At 36.4% G+C, this 17,416-nt stretch overlaps 1 protein-coding gene across 1 annotated transcript in view; it reads left to right on the plus strand.

The window, feature by feature from the left end:
- ADGRB3 (adhesion G protein-coupled receptor B3) overlaps positions 1-17,416 on the plus strand; it is a 454,386-nt gene that overhangs the window by 404,333 nt on the left and 32,637 nt on the right. The window contains exons 20-25 of the mRNA XM_026095915.2: positions 5,131-5,281; positions 5,868-5,937; positions 10,794-10,860; positions 13,119-13,204; positions 16,620-16,718; positions 17,048-17,219. Of these exons, the coding sequence (XP_025951700.1) occupies positions 5,131-5,281; positions 5,868-5,937; positions 10,794-10,860; positions 13,119-13,204; positions 16,620-16,718; positions 17,048-17,219 (645 nt within the window). The remainder of the gene's footprint in view (positions 1-5,130; positions 5,282-5,867; positions 5,938-10,793; positions 10,861-13,118; positions 13,205-16,619; positions 16,719-17,047; positions 17,220-17,416) is intronic.

Consider the following 17,416-nt stretch of genomic DNA (forward strand, 5'->3'; position numbering starts at 1 on the left):
GAAAATCGAGTATCCTTAGCTAACCCTCTTTGTCTTTATGTGGAGGATCTGTTCACATTGCTATTCAAAAAACACAGTTCTATTAAAAAAAATCAGATGTTCCAAAAATCCTGGTAAATGGTTATTCTCAGGATGGATTTAAATTTTTTTATAGGTCATAAAAACAGATAAATCTTCTAGATAACATTCAGCTTTATTGCATTAAAAAATAAAGCCTTAGAATCAGTAGCTTTGAATTTCCACTGTTATGTTTCCCAGCTGTGCTTCAGCACTCTTATTCTGACTGAGTCTCCCACAAGAAGGCAAGAAGAAAATAGTTTGATATCTGCCATGAGCTCCTGCTTTCAACAGTACATAGTTTATTTAAAAAAGAATGAAACATCTTTGCACTTCAAGCTAGCTAAATACTTGAGGCTTAGTTAAAGCTCCTGGAATTGTACTTTCTGAGGACATAAAAGCTCCCTTCCCCCACTCATAAATTTAGAATTAAATTTGGGGAGCTGAGAACAACAGCAATGGGATGAAGAGGAGGTTAGAGCAACAGAGTTGACTTCATTTCAGCAGCTTGAATAGCAGTGAATAAATTAGGCTGTTAAAATACATTTGGTTGCAAGTTGACAGGTGCTCAGCACAGGTAATTAATTCAGTGAGTTCTAATAAACTAGAATTAGACGCAAATAAGAAGTAGCTTCTCCTAAAGAAATGGGGAGGACATGGACAGCTATCACTCAGTGCAGACAGGTTAACACATCAAGGCTGCGTACGAGTAGAGGACGGGGGGATCCAGCAGTGCAGCTTCTGCATCATGGGTGGGCTGGGTGGCAGCACCACTTCCTTGCCAGGAGGGTAGATGAGAGGGAGAAAGAAAGGCTGGGAGTAGTCCAGGAAAGAAAGAAATGCAATTATGGTACTTAGTAAAATTATGGCTCCCTAGCTAGAAGTATTCAATGCTCCATTTAATGACAGCCTTGATGAAAATGAATATTCGTTCCTATTTGGAAATGAACTTCCCAAACATAGCACTTTCCCAGACATAGCAAAGTGTTGCTTATTTATTATCAAAGGGAAAGACTACGGGAGTTGCTAAAAGCCAGATTTCCATGGGGGTTTTGGTCAACGGTGCCGAGCCCAAGGCTACACTGGGAGTTTCACTTGCTGTGACTATTTCTCTTGGCATGGGGAAGGGGGAAGCTGAATTCACATGGAGCACAGCCTGTCCATGATTCTGTCATCCTGATCCTGCAGTGGTTTTGATGTTTTGAGGCTGCTCTGCACCTTTGTGATGGTGTCTGATGCAAATAGTTACCTCAGGGATACAGACTTGTCACTGGTGTTCTTATTAAAGGTGCCCATCTGCCATTCAGAAGCGTTGTTTATAATCGGCAGTAGTATGTTCCAGCTACTGCACAGACGTTTTCTAATAAAATTTGCCTCTCCTATTTTCCGATTCTGTGACCAACAGGATTGTTAATATTTTCATTACAGTTCTTTCTTTCACAAGAGCCATGTCTGTATTTTTATTAGATTATCATCATCTATCTTTTTTTCAATACAGGGGATAGATTATGAGCTAATTCCTAAAGTCTATACTCAGTCAGCCATAACAGTTAACAGTGTTTTTATCAAAAAGACCAGGATTTGTTCATATCTGCAAATTTATAACAGAAATACTATATTCATATTTTTCAGGGTAAGTAATTCTGTGTTTTACGTAGGCAGCTTTTGCCTGTAAGAGTCTACGCTGCCCTCAAAAATCATTTTTTGTCAAATACTGGTTTGTATAGAATGTGTCAGGTTTTACAAAAGCATTGATAGGAAGGCAAATTGAGGTTGTATGGCTGGCATTTGTAACATGTAAGTCAGCTACTAAGATAAAGGACATTTCCGTATTTTGTATTCTATTTCTATTTTATTGTGCATTTCCCTGTATAGCTTTCATTTTAAATAAGTATTTATATTTCACAGTTTTTCCTGCCAGCAATTTACCAAAGGCAGGAGTAAAAAAAATTCTAACTCATTATAAGAGTCTGAAACTGTTCTACTGACATTTTTAAAAGGAATCCAGAAAGAATATTCTAGATTTTTGTTTAAGAGAAAGGCAAAAACTTACTTTGCAACTTTTTATAAATGACACTGCAGTGATGTACCATTACAACTGCTTCTGGAAAGACAGTCATAACTGAGGTACAGTAGTGCTTGGCTTGTAAGCACGGAATAAGGATCTAAGTGACCAGAAAAAGAAAAGATTCTTTTCAAGTGAGATACAACAGTTTTAATTTAATCATGTAGAATTGTGGAGCTTACAGTCCTGTTGCATACTAATTTTGTCAGATGAATGCTAAATCAGGATAGCTTAAAATTTTTCTGTTGCACGCTCATCTCCAGTTGACTTACTGGAAGCAACTGCTTTAAATGCTCCAGTGTGAGACAGAGTGAAATCTCAAGATGACAAAAGTAAATTTCGAAACGGATATCAGAAATGTACAATTTTTTGAAAAAAAAGTGTTTTAATACATAAAAGGAAACTAGGTCTGTTCTAATGTATGGACATTCAGATATTAAAATAAGCATTACTTCAGTTCAGCTTAATATCAGAAGCACATATATAAGGCTGTGGTGTTATTCATGGTTGCTGAAAATCCCTCTTGATTTGACCACATTTTCACGGAAATACAGGAAATCCTGTTACCATTTAGGCTTTAATGGCATAGATTTTATAAACCCACAAACTTTGGGGGCATCTAAACTTAAGGATTAATGACAAAATCTAAGATTTTGTTCACTGGCCATTGTTATAATACTTTCACCATATGTATGGAATAGTGATTTACTTTAAATGACATGCCTGTAACTTTTTTCTTTGAGGTAACAAAACAGACAGAAGTGTCTTTTTGTTATATGACAATTTTAAGCTTTTTTTCCATGTCATTATTAGCTGAATGTATTCATAGGTGTGTATTTCAGACCTGCTTCTGCATAAGTCATTTAGATGTTTTTCTATTGACTTCAACAAGAATAAGACAAGATCTTTTAATGAACAATGTAATGCTAATTTTTAATTGATAGCTAATGTGCATATGCAGTTCAGCAATATGATTCAATCCAATTTTAGTTCTGTGACTGCACTGGGGGTTTTTTTAGTGTTACTCTAAAACAACACTTCTTTGGCTATCTAGATTTTTAGAAATGCACTGTTCATGAAAAATTCACTCTTCATGAAGAGAGCTGGTTATCTTCCATGTGTCTGATCTGAATGTTTTGACAGGCAACACTTCCCAAAGCAGAAAGGCAAACACATCCAAATAAAATGCATCCATGAATTCAGAACAAGATCTTAATTCTAATATCACAAATCTGACTGTAAATCAAGAATGCCAGTAATATTTAATACAATGGAGTTATACTAGAGTGATGTCAGTGTGAAATCAGAAAAAAACCCAGAATCTCTGAGATGAAGAAAGCCTGAAATACCAGACCTGGTATTAAAAAAAAGTAATTCCTTTATCCCCTCTTACATATCCTAGATAGGTTTCTAAAATAAATCCATGACTACTGTATTTTCAGGATTTGTTGGGATTTTGCCTCTTTACATTCTTTGCTCTTTGAAAAATAAACAATAATTCTCTTCCACATAGCTTTATAGAAAAAAACTTACAAATTTAAATAGACAGTTTGACCCAGGATTAGAAAGCAAGGTGTTTTTCACATCTCTAAATTCATAGTGGTAAATTATTAATTTTTTGACTCTTGAAGTGCAGTTTTACAGTTTTCAGATTCATTTTTGATGAACTACATTTTTGAGAAAACTATTAGAGTGAAGAAATGTAACACAAGAGAATGTACAGTATGTTGTAGCAATACAGTTGGTTTCAGAGGAGAAACTGGGAAAATCAACACAAGTAAAATTCAAAACAAGAAGACCTCAAAGTAATTAAGAATATAAACAAAGTAATTAAGAATATAAAATGAACTAAAAAGGATTCTAGTGGTATATCTATTTTACCCTTCCCAAACTTTTCTAGCTATAGGCCTTGATTCAACGACATCTTCAAACATCCATATAAAATTACGAACTTGCATATTTTCTCCTTAAATAGCTTCCTGAACTGGGATTTTAGCATGTCCTTAAAAAAATCTACTAGTCTTTTTTTATATGTGTATGCTGCATAAAGAAATAAACATAAAAATAATATTCAGATTTCTGAACTGTAATCTTGCATTGCTACTATCAGGTGTATGGAATTATTTTTTTAGCCTTGACATGATTTTGACAGTTACAGTTGTCATAAGGATAGATGCGGCTTTTTCTCAACATTAACAGTGTAGTTTTGATTCTGGGGTACAATGCATAATGCGTTTTGTAGCCTGTAACTGTATTTCAAGCAACACTGTGATGGGTGAATCATAATTTATTCCAGGAAAGAGGCAAGCTCATTTATGTAAGCCACAATGTTAAGTTTAATTAAGGGCAACAGTGACAAAAGAGAGTCTAGACTGGAGGAGCTCAAAGTACTTTTTAGATAACAAATGACTGACACCCGTAAAAGCAATATCCAGAGTATTTGTTAAGGTTATGATACTTAAACCTGGCTAAAGAGATTTCAGGCACTATATTCAAAGAGCTTCAGATAGGTTAACTTTCTATAAGATTTAAATGAAAAAATCAAATAAATCAAGCTTAATCTATTGCCTAAAATTCAGATTTACAGTCAGGATGTGTGTGTATGAGGGAAAGAAAACAAAGCTGGCAATTAGGAGCATTTGCAGCCCCACATTTTCTTTATTCAGCTCTATAACCCGTACCTTTGTAACTTGTTCACCTCAGTGGAGTCACGGTGATGCCTGATCAAAGTAAACGTGTAGAGAAAAATCTGGTTGCAAAATTTGTTTTGTGTTTTTCATCCCTGCTTTCCATACTCGGCGTTAGGGAACACAGTCCAGTCTCTTCTGTCTAATCCGAACGAACATCTCTCTCTTTCCTTCTCTCGCTCTTTGTGGCAACTACACCATAAAGAGAGAGGTGATGCTAAGGATAAAGGTCAAGATGATAGAATATGACAACTCTTTGGAATGAAAAGAGAAACAAGTGTCGCTAAGTATTCAGCATGAGCTTCTCTTTGCTCCCTGCAGGGCATCTGCACCACAACCACCGCATTTTTACACTTCTTCTTCTTAGCTTCATTCTGTTGGGTTTTGACAGAAGCATGGCAGTCATATATGGCTGTTACTGGAAAAATTAGGACACGGCTTATAAGGAAACGTTTCCTGTGCCTCGGATGGGGTAAGTCCATAAAATTCATTTACTCAGAATCATTGGAATGAAATGTCTAATGCAGTAACAGTGTCAAGGGTATTATCCTTTTCTTCAGTAAACCCGAAAGATAGCAAACAGCACATGTTACTAAACAGAAAACTAGGTTAGGAGACTTTCCATTTTATCTCAAGTGTCAATATAATCTTTTAGCTCAAGCTATGCTGGTGTATATACTTTAGCATTCTCTAATATTTGTATTTTAAGATCACTTTCGTAGATTTTTAGCAAAGTAGTGTAATCTCCAGAAATCAAAATAAAGCAACATAAAATATTCACTGAATATTCATGAAGTCTTTGATACTAGTTCACTTGCAGATGTCAAATGTATCAGGAAGTTAGCCAGATCAAAATGATGCACAATGGGTAGAAAACCCTGACCCCTCCCTGCGAGTGCTTGAGAAAGAGTTCTGCCATTGCACTGAGCTTTATTAAATGATTCATTCCATGTGAAATTGATCATTTTGCATTAGTTTGACGTGTCATTTCTTGTCCAGACAGAACAGCAATATTTTGCTCAGCATCTAACGGTTATTACTACTTTGATTTTTTTCAGGTCTACCAGCATTAGTGGTTGCAATATCAATAGGCTTTACCAAGACAAAAGGATATGGCACAACTCATTAGTAAGTTAATCTGAAATGATAAATTATGTATTTAATTAGCAAGTCTTGCATACCCATCAGGAATTTTATAGCATAGTCTGAAGGTCTACAGGTATCCATTCACCTTTGGAACTGCCCTAGGAATCAATGAGTGATTCACAAAAGAACAAAAAGAAAACCACATCCCAGTCTTCGGCTAAGCTCAGTAAAGTGCCAAGGATCCTGGACTTCCAGTGAGCATTTGAAGCATCAGGCCTTTCAGAACCACCAAGGATGAGATCCACAAAGTGATTTAGTTTTATACAAGTTTACCAAGAAGATCCTTAAATGCTATGGTCAGCTTTTGCCAGCTTCTAAACATGTCTACAGCTGTACTGGCAAAAGCATCTCTGGCACCCAGGTTTTGGCCACCAAGCATGTACACCACTACCTAGGTTTTAATGTCTGCAGGCAGCTTGGAGCCAAAGTCCCGCAGAGATCTTGAAATAGCTCCTCTCTCCTGGAGTGCCTGATCCAGCACATTGCCTGGATTGGGCTGTGCATGAGAGACAGCAAGGAGGCCTGTATACTTTATTTACATCTTATTAATATAGTTCCTTTTTAGCCACCTGGCTAGTTACAGTACTTAGCACCTGGTAAAATTCACTACTTAGCTAGGTTGCTGTTCCCTTATCTTTTGTGGAAGAAGTTTAGCCTGAGCCTCCCACCTGCCAGCAAAATGCTCTAACCACTGAGATGTTATGTGTGCGGGAGCACATTTCCCACAGTCTCCCTGTTTGGAGCTCTCCTCATGTTGCCTAAGAAATTAAGTATGCATCTGGACAGAAAGAGAGGAAATACGACTCTCTAGCCTGGTAATGAGGGCATTCATCAGGGATGTGGATGAGTTAGGTCAAGTCCTTGCTTCGATGAATATTTAATTATTTTGCTCAGCATCGTCACAGAGTGAGATCAGGATTCCCCCTCGCTGTCCCATGTGTCCCACTCTGCTGGCACATGGGAGGGTAGACTTCAAGTCCTTGTTCCAGCTCTGGGTGGGTAAGAATTAAAAAAACAAATCTCCTCTATTGAATACCTGCTTTAACCACGGAGCTCTTAAGCTTTAAAGTGTGAGAACTTGTGTCTTGCATTTTTTTAATGAGGAATGGCTTACCTAATTGAAGCACTTAGCCCTGGGAGAGCACTTATGGCTGGGAATCATTGGTGAAAAGAGGGTCTTAGTTGTCATTTGGACACTATATTGAGACCTGCTCCTCTGTCATTTTTTTTCTAGCTAATATGAGCTCATCTTACTGGCTTTTTTTATTATTTAGTCATAGAACCAGGACTGGAAACCTGCTGGGCTATGTGAATTACAAACTGCAACATTACAATGTCCACATCCCACTGTGGATCTAGCCCTGTCCCTCACAGGATCAATCCCATTGCATTTATGCTACTGAAGTTATTCGCCTGTGACTTCAGCTAATGTTGTTTCCTCTTGCTTCCTGGCTTGAATGCATTTTTAAAAGAGGATATACTGAAATATTCAGACAAAGCTACAAATCATATACTAAGGGTGAACTAGAAAGTAAGAAAGTGTGGGTTTGCACACATAACAGCACCTCTCCCAGCATCCAAAGTCAACTGACACAGTACTGTGGAGCAGAAGCACAAAATGAGGTGTTCAAGGGGCAAGTAGACTGATAATGCAGCTTTCATAATTTATTTGAAAATACATTTTCTTGACATTTGACATCACAATAATGCAGAGAAAACAGCAGAAAGGAGTTTCTTCCTCCACTGCCAGCTGACGTGCTGTCCCACTCAGACAAACAACTGCCAGCAAAGACCTGTGTCCTCTAGCTGTTAGGCTGCAGGAAAGCAGAACTTCTGTGCTATTTTAGCATTACCGTGAAGCACTTTTTGAAGTGCTTATACTAAGGAATATTTGGCCTGTTTGGCTGTATTCAGATATACATGTGCTGACACCAGAAGTATGTCTTGTTGCAAACTATTCCTATTTTTCGAAAGTACTTTTCCAAATGGGGAAGATTATGAATGAAAATAAAGCAATAGATTCCAGTCCCATAGTCCCACACATGAAGAGGTTGACTGGAAGGGAAAAGGCCCAATGATCTTTGATTTTAAGTAAGAAATACACTGGCCATAAAGAAAAGTTGTGAAACCTCAGTTTCACATGGCAATTACATATGTATAACTGATGGGAGTGGACCAGTTCCATGATTAAGCAGCCTCTGATTTCTATCTCTTTCATGCAGCTCTACTTATTAGACAATTATACTACTGTGCATATAAAATCACATATGCAAACTATTTCATACTGGCACTTGTACTGATACACAGTTACAAACAGAAAAGATTTCCTAAAAATAATAAAAAACGCAGTGACAAGCTTTTTGGTTTTCAGGATATCTGAGGAAGTTTTGTGTGTCTGAAAGAGTGATTGTTTTTTCCAGCTATTTCTTTGGATCTAATAAGGATTGTTGCTGCCTGTGCTCAGATGATCACAGCCATAAAAGCACCACTACAATAAGTGATAGTTAATAAACCACTGTGACATACTCCTGTATATATACAGTGCTATGTATTAATGAGCAGTGCAGTTAAGTTATAGGAATCCATTACATGAGCAAAAGTTAAAATTTCATCATAGACATGGTATCCTGAAAGGAGGCGCCACTCTCCCTGAGAGCGTCAAACTACTGTCAGGATGTATGGCACACACAAGCAAGTCTACAGGTACTTCATCATTCAGCAGAATTTTATGACCATGTAACATGGTCCCATAAAACCAGCAGTGGATGCTCTTAATACTAATCAATTTATATGGGTTTCTGCTATGTGGGAAATGGGGAGAAAGAACACAGAACAGGAGAACAAAACAAAAAGAGCTATAAAGCACAGGAGAAAAAGCTATTAGAGCAAAGAAAAAGAAGAGAAGAAAGAAAAAATCGTCAGAAAGCTGTCAGCAATTCTCTTACAATGTAAGAAGGTACCTGAGAATCCATCTTCAGAAAGTCTTCAACTGAAAAAGGTTGGGAACCAGGGTATTTCAGAGTTATTAACTGACAGATATTGAGTACATTGTACTAATCACATGATAGATTGTTGAAAATTCAGATTGTTGAAAACTCAGACTATGTAAAGAAAAGAAGGCAGCCTTTACAATTTTTTTCCCAGCTTTGTTCGCAAATGGAAGTCATTTTATCAGCCGTTCTGCTTGAGGGCATGAGAGAGGGCCTTACAGATTTTTGTAGTGAAAACTTTTTTGTTTCTATTAAAAAAAAAAACTTGTTGACTCTTTTTTCAGCACAGGTAACTCAAATTGCATTTCAAGCACAGTATGTCAACAATTTTAATGGACTGTTGTGTCTATCTGCTAATAAACATGAAGATTTTAATTATATGTTTTAGTGTTTTAGTTATGCACAGTGGTCATTTTCACTGAGTTTTAAAGATCACACTGGTAGGGTAACGTACTATGGATATATTCCTTCTTTTCATAAGCCCATATTCTCAGTTTCTCATAAGAGATAACCTAGTTGTTGGAAAAATAGCAACAAAAATTGCAGAAAATTTTGAAAACATTTTTCTTTGACATTACAAAAATAAACTGAACATGACTTCTATAACATTTTTTGCGATAGGATGTAGAATAGCATAGTAAGAATTACCTTTTCAATAGCTAAACAGATATAAATTATTTATATCAATTTATCATTCTGGAATTTAGCGTTCTGATGCATTTGGGTTCAACTGGCAGATTTCGCATGGCTTCATTGCAATGGGAAACACTTTTTTTCTTTGCAGTTAAAATTCCAGTCATAACAGACCATTAATACTATGATGTGTTTGTGTTTAATTTACTTGGTTTTCAAAACTACAAAAAGAGCACTGGGAAATAAAAAAACATCTGTATGTTTGTAATGTGATTGTTTCTTGATGTGACATCCAAGTAAATTGAATGCATACACTTGAGTTTTCTTATATATAGGTGTGATAGTGTGTTCCAATAAACATGCAGTTCTTTGAAAGTGTAATCAGTAGAAAAATAGCACAGCTGCATTTACTTCAGTGTGTGCAGCTCCTGATCATGTGCACATATGGAAAGCTTTACATCGTGATGTAAATATTTGTATTTAGAACGTGATTCTGTAAGTAAGTGCTCTGTGTTTGGAAAGCTGATGGTTTTCTGTGAAAGCCCTGGTGCAGTATGACAAAGTCTGCAAGATTAGTAAGTCACCAGAAATATATAATTTTCAGATACTTAAAAAACATATTTGTTTGCAAAATATTCCAGAGAATAGAGAACAGTTAGAACATATATAATGCTTTTTCTTTAAAAGGAATAGAGTCTGTAAGACCTTGTCCTAAGAGTAATTAGTAAATAATGTAAGTGTATATATAGAGAAACATCTTTTTTTAATTGTTTTACATTATAGATACTTGACCTTTCATTGTTTTAAGCATAGAACTGTCAGATATTATAAGCTACAAATGTTTCTAGATGTCTATATAGCAAATCCTGTTCAGTTAACTGATCTTACATGATGAGAGGAAATTTAACAAAGGTTTACAAATGTATTTTATGTTATGTTCATAAGAAATTTTAGGCATTTCAGTATATGTATAATTTGCATTAAATATTTTGAAACATTAACAACTGGGCTCAGTGATGGAAACCACTTTTCGACTGCGAGCATTGTCATATCAACAAAGTAATTTAAATCTCTTTTTTGTGCCTGTAAATCTCTATATGTAGGACTGAATATACATCAGGAGAATCTCATACTGTAGTAAATATCAATGTTTTCTTGGCAATACATTATACTTATTTTTAATCTGTGTTAGCTTTTCTCTAATGTTCTTTCCAGCTGTTGGCTGTCTCTTGAAGGAGGGCTACTTTATGCTTTCGTTGGACCTGCAGCTGCTGTTGTCTTGGTAAACATTAATACCATTTCCACTATTTTCATATGAAATGATGGAATATGCTATTTGAATTGTGAAGGCTTAGCTATACGATAGCATTAAAATTTGCTATAAATATCACGCTCGGTGTTGTCTAACATACCTTCAATTTTTTTGAATGCATGATGCAATTAACTGTATCACATCTTTTGCATCCGTTCTATGTCTCTCCATGTTTACACAATAAGCTGTGAAAGAATAACGTGCTGGTTGGTGTCACAGAAAGTTGTTACAGGCATCACTGAGTTATTGTCAGTAACATCTACGTAGCTGTCAGTGCCTTGTGAAGTCTGGCGATGGGCTCGATTCAGTGCTGCCTGGCAGCGTATCGCTGTGCCAGCAGAGGCGGCCGCGGCAGTGGAGCCAGGCAGCAAGTGCTCTGTGCCTATCGCTTTTGAAGGAAAAAAAGTCATGGTAGCTGAGAGATGTTACTCATTTGTGTATGGGTCTTGCACTACTCTGGAAATGCATTTAGGTGTAGGATTCACTTTGCCCGACTGTAGATATCTGCAATGTAGGTTTCTTCATCCAAGCAAGTTATCCCAGACATATTTCATCATCAGTGAAGAAAAAACATACAGTTTTAGGCTCAAATCACCAGAACTCTTTCAGGGGTCTACCTGAGGATAAGATGAATTGCACCCTACACACGCCACTGGCTATCGGTTGCCTGCTCTGCAGCCTGTATGGTTCTTGTATAATAATTTGTTCAGGGTTTTTCACTGACTTCTGGAAGGGAAATTACAGATTTTGAACCTAATTCTTCTTTCCCCTGCGCCATTTTTTGTACCAGATAGCTCTGTCAACACCATTTTTTCCTGATTTTTCCCTTGCAAAAGGGAATCAGTCTTAGCAGTCATCAAAGATATAGCCATTCAGCTACAAAGATTATCCTGATATTGATGTTTACTACTCCCATAGAGTATGTCTCATCATTGCCTGGAGTCAAGCCAGGATCCTTTTGTACAACTCACAGTCCCTGTCATGATAGAGAAGCCAAGGATGTTTACAAAAAGCCAGTCATAATTTTCACACGGAACTGCCTGTTCTCTGCCTAATTGGCAAGCTTTATTCAGGGCTGCTTGAGCTCCCAGCCGCAGTTTGCCTTCCCATTAGTTAGTAGCTGTGGAAGGAGCTGTTCTATGCAACCACTTAAGCCTAAGTGTATAAAGCAAAAGAATTATATAACATCATCTGAAAAATGTAAATGCTGAAATAAAGTGATGATAAGAAGGGCTGAAAAAGAGTTGGCAGGAGAGATTGGCAACAATTAGGTATTTTGGCACAGGTCTTTATAAATCTGTTTAAAAGGAAAAAGCATCACCCTTTTCTACCCTCTCTCCACCCAAAAAAGAGCATTTTTTAATACATTCAGATGTTGGTATTACTTCTTTGCAGGGTCATGCAGAGCTAGGTGCATAGAGTTTAGTTCGATAATACAAGTGGATAATAACATTCATTAAATTGTCCATTAAATGCCATTAGTGTGTCCATAGAGTGCCAAAGTCTGACTGCTGAAATACTGGAATATTTTTTTAGATTGGGTCTTCAATGGATGTATGCGATCACAACGTCATTTACTTTAACGGAGCTAAACAAGCTTACTCCAGCCAGCGATCTGGCCCACAAAAAAAAAGGAAACTGCAGTCAAACAAGGCTCATGACTGGCATTTTGGTGAATGACATAGACAATGTCTGATGCACAGGAGGATATGGAAAACCCAGTCTGGTTCTGCATAAATGACAACACTCACATATGCATTAAGTGCCTAGAAAGTAACATGTTTATGGTCATTTGTGTGCTGTACGACTAGGTCTGCCATATGCACACAACTCAAATGCAGTGTTCTGTGTCCTGGAATAGGTTACATGATTGCAATTAAAACTAAGGAAATATTAAAGCTATATTTCTCAAGTTTCTTGCTAGCAGACAAGTATACATATAGCTTGATACCAGACAATTCAAGATTCAAAAGTAAGGTTGTTGCAGTGTGTCTGTGTGTATGTGTATGCCCTATTTAAAAATATGCACTTTATTTTCTTTGGGAACCGTGCCAAATTATCTCTGATGAAATACTCCGACATGTAACATGGGACATAATGCAAGCATGGAAGAGGAAGTTTCTGAATAAATATTCAGAAATTAAAAAAAAATCTATTTCTGAATATTTCTGGATAAAATATTTTCTTTCAGACACTAAAAGCTCAACTGTTTGTTTTCTGTTTGACAGGTCAACATGGTGATTGGCATTTTGGTATTTAATAAACTTGTTTCCAGAGATGGAATCCTAGATAAAAAGCTCAAACACAGAGCAGGGTAAGCAACAGTTGGGTTATTTTAAAGCATATGAAAATTGTATCACCAATTTTCAATTACAGATATTCACCAAAATGCATTTGATTGTGCTTTGAACTTTTACATGTGTAACAGCGTGTCTAACAGATTCCATTCATCTCAAAAGTTGCAGTTGCATTATCCTGAGGGAATGCAGCTAAACAAACTAAACATAATAAAACACAAGTACAACAGTATTAAGTGAATAAGAATGAGGACTGAACAAATCTGAGCAGAGGTTTCGCAACCATGTCACACATTTAAAATTATTGCAGTTAGGAAAATAATTTTATGAAATGTATGTACAGAAGGAACCAGTTATTTTTCCTTCTAACTGTCAGCTTTTATTACTGTGGTGTCTAGCATTTTCCAACAATATATCCTTAGTGAGGTTAACGCTATTCTGGCACTCTAACTATGTGAAGAATTTGCTTGTGTTCTTGTAACAATATATACACAGATCTAAAGATTCTAAACATTTCTAAACACGTTCTAAATTAGTGTGACAGAATTTGAAAGTAATAAAAAAATGCTTTAAAAGACAAAAATATGATAAACAGAAATTCTCTGTCATTGATTATTTATTTGCAGTTTCATTTAAATTCTGTGTTTTATCATGAGAAAGAGAGGATTATAATGGAGTTCTTTTCAAAAACTGTGTTCTTCAGTGGAACAGAACTACTGTAACAGCAAAACTAGATTCATTCCTTATTGGAGAAAAATATTTCATAAGTGCATCATGATTTTCTTAATGCTTTTGAAAATATCTCAAAACTTTGCATAATGGTAAATTGCAGCATATTTTACAGCTACATGTTCTAGTATTCTGTCTTCCAGGCCAGCTTGCAGTTAACAGCACCAAAATCTGCATTCTAACAATGATAGCAATGATATTTCCATTTTACTCTGTATTACTGCTGTTGGTAAACTTATTAAAGCTTCAGTTTGAATTATTTTATCATTCTGATAACAGCACCATATCTGAAAAGTTCAATTCATTGGTTAGATGACCAGACTGATGATAAATACTTTGGCTGGTGTTTTGCATTTGGTATTAATTCAATTAGATCCTTCTGATTTTCAGTTCTTTTCCCTGTCTTTCTGACAAAAATAAGCAAAAAACTTTCATTGTGCTCCTTTTCCCTTTTCCTCCTTTTTCATTAGAAAGTATTAATTTCTTTATCTTACCCTTGTCTACATTGCTCCATCAACCTTCTTAACTGTGTAATAACTCTGATGAAATATAGAGTATTATAAAACTGGCCAAATTATTTTAAGAGTGGTAATAACTTAGCAATCAGCAGATCAGACTCACATCTGCTCTAATACCAGTGATTTCAGGAATTGGGTTTGGCTTCATATGTTTTCTAAGGATGTCAGAGCTTACATTTACCTGTATCATTTTTTTTTCAGCTACTCAGTTGTATGCTAGAGAAATCTATTTGCTTGTAGTATACTTCCCTGATGAATCAAATAACTTGCTTTCTAAAAGTGTGCAACTTAATAAAGAGGTATTTTGCTTTAAAGTAAATGGATGAAGAACTAGAAATTATGCCGTCAGAAACAATCCAGCACTTCTAGGGAAGCATATAGGTGCCCTAATCAAGAAACAATTTAACTTCTGTAATAGCATGTGAAGGTGGCTTGGCAACAGCATTGCTTGCTACTACTTGGCAGATGAAGGGTCTTGAGTCATTCTTTGGGGCATGGGAATTTGTGCAGCGTTTGGCCTCCATCAGAAAGGGAATTGTTGCTCATTTCTCAAATATCTCTTGCCAGCCATGCTCAGGAAGGCAAATTTATTCCTTCTGGCAAAGACTGGGGTCATACGTGTCAAAATTTCATTCATAGTTCAACTGTAGAAATTATCTATGTACAATTAAAGCAGCAAAAGGGGCAAAATTTGCTAACTCCAGCTATTTCCACCTTAATAAGTATATGGTGAATCAACAAGTGAAAAAAAAATAGACTATGTTATCTCGATGGATCTCAGCGAGTTTTTCTGGCTTAAGGGGTAGTATGAATATATGCCCAGCCAGAAGGATTATTATTGGTTTTACAAACACAGCAGCTACTATTGTTATTTCAATCTAGAGAACAGATCCATAGAGCTACGGAGAAGCAGCCAGTGTAGTAAAATTAACGCATTGCCTATCAAGAATGGAAAGTATTTTCCTAAGCCTAGTTTGAGTTTACCAAAGGCATTTTTAAGGTTTGCTCTTTAGAGCAGATGGCATAAGCTGGTGTGGTTTCATTGACTTCTTTTCACACCCGACAATCAAATTTACACCAGGTCATGGCTAAGCACTTTTGTTTTTACCAAGAGTCATCACTTGCCTTGCCAAAATGGAAACGGCTGGAGTTCACTGCTTCTTTTGGGTGGTATGTTTAAAAACATGTGAGTTAGGTTTGGCAATAAGAAGGAATTCAGTCAGGTGAAATAACTGGGGAAAAAAATGGAAGTATTACCTTTCTTCACCATGTTCACCTCTTTCCAGCTGGAAATAAGTAAAGCATCTTCCCTGTTTATAATCGCATGCCTCAAACAGCTATGGTTATTTCTGGTTCTGATAGCAGAAAGAAATGGAATAGCAAAGCTCTCTGCTTAGTCAGCTCTGGAAGTTGAATGTGTTATATATACAAAAAGAAAATTTAAATTCCAGGTTTTGCCCTTTGACTCTTCTGTCAGGTGCTGAGGTACAGTTGTCCATACAAAATGGTTTAGGCTTAATGCTTGTGTACTGTGTTTTATTAAAAGACGAAACAGGTCACCCTTTTTTTAAGTACCAACTGATATTTATTTCATCAGATTCCATACATTTCAAGCCCTGTATTCAGACCTCCATATGGCATGAATAATACCACTTCAGATGTTAGTGGGCCATTCACATCACTAGTACAAATCTGATTATACAGTATGCCCATACTGATGTGATGCATTTTGCAAGTTTCTTTCCCTGTTAATGTTCTATAATTGTACGTACTTCATACCCCTCCTGTTTATGTCCCCTACTCTTTCTCAAGCAAGTCAGTTTGGATACAACAGTCTTTTCAGTGGTCTGAATAGAGGGATTTCACTGTGTGTGTCTATCCTAGCACATGCTTATGTTTACTTCAGTGTATTGAGCAGTTTTGATCACTGGATATTTGAGGGCTTTTTTACTTAAATGAAGAAATAGAGTCTGCATGAAATGAAGCCCCATAGCATTAACATTTAAAGCTAACAATAGTGTAAAGTACAAAGTACAGTTTTGTGACAGCCTAGAGCATTCATCCTGAATAAGTCTACTTACTTTTTCTGCATGATGTCATATTTAAAAGCTAAATTTTGGTAGCAACATTTTTTGGTGACAATTCAATATTTTGTTCTTTTTGTGGGTGTTCTGTTTGTTTGCAGTCAGATGAGTGAGCCTCATAGCGGTTTGACGCTCAAATGTGCCAAGTGTGGAGTAGTTTCAACAACAGCTTTGTCAGCCACCACCGCCAGTAATGCCATGTTAGTCCTGATCATTTACATCTTCTTGTTACAAATCTTATACAGTGCATGTGAGACAATAGTTTGATGATGACCACTGTGTTTGCTAACACTGTATAGAGTGCTGAGCACATTTAAATACTTTTTAACAAAAAAAAAATTGCAACTGTGTTTATTAACTGAATACAGGATATTCTTTAGAACATAAAGTATCGACACTGTTATATACTTGTCTGTGATTTTCAAGTTAACTTGATAAAGTGCCGTCTTTAAATAAGTTTTATTTTAGTAGTGAGCTTTTAATCATTTGCCTACAATTTTACAATGCCATTTTTCTCTTCTTTCAATAGGGCATCTCTTTGGAGTTCCTGTGTGGTGTTGCCACTTCTGGCCCTGACTTGGATGTCTGCAGTTCTGGCCATGACAGACAAAAGATCAATATTATTTCAGATTCTTTTTGCGGTATTCGATTCATTACAAGGCTTTGTTATTGTCATGGTCCATTGTATTCTCCGAAGGGAGGTGAGGAATGGCTTCCCAGTTTTCTAAAGGGCTGTGTTCCTGTTAATCTCTCAACTGCTGTTTAATGTTGTATACAGCTTGCTCTGCAGAAGTGTATTTTATAGTAACAGAAAATTATTTTATGATGAGATATAAAGAGGAACAAGGGGGAAAAAAGAAGGGGAAGATCAATTAATTCCAGATGTAGAATGTCATGT

The sequence above is a fragment of the Dromaius novaehollandiae genome, chromosome 3 (assembly GCF_036370855.1).
Source record: "Dromaius novaehollandiae isolate bDroNov1 chromosome 3, bDroNov1.hap1, whole genome shotgun sequence".
NCBI lineage: Eukaryota > Metazoa > Chordata > Aves > Casuariiformes > Dromaiidae > Dromaius > Dromaius novaehollandiae.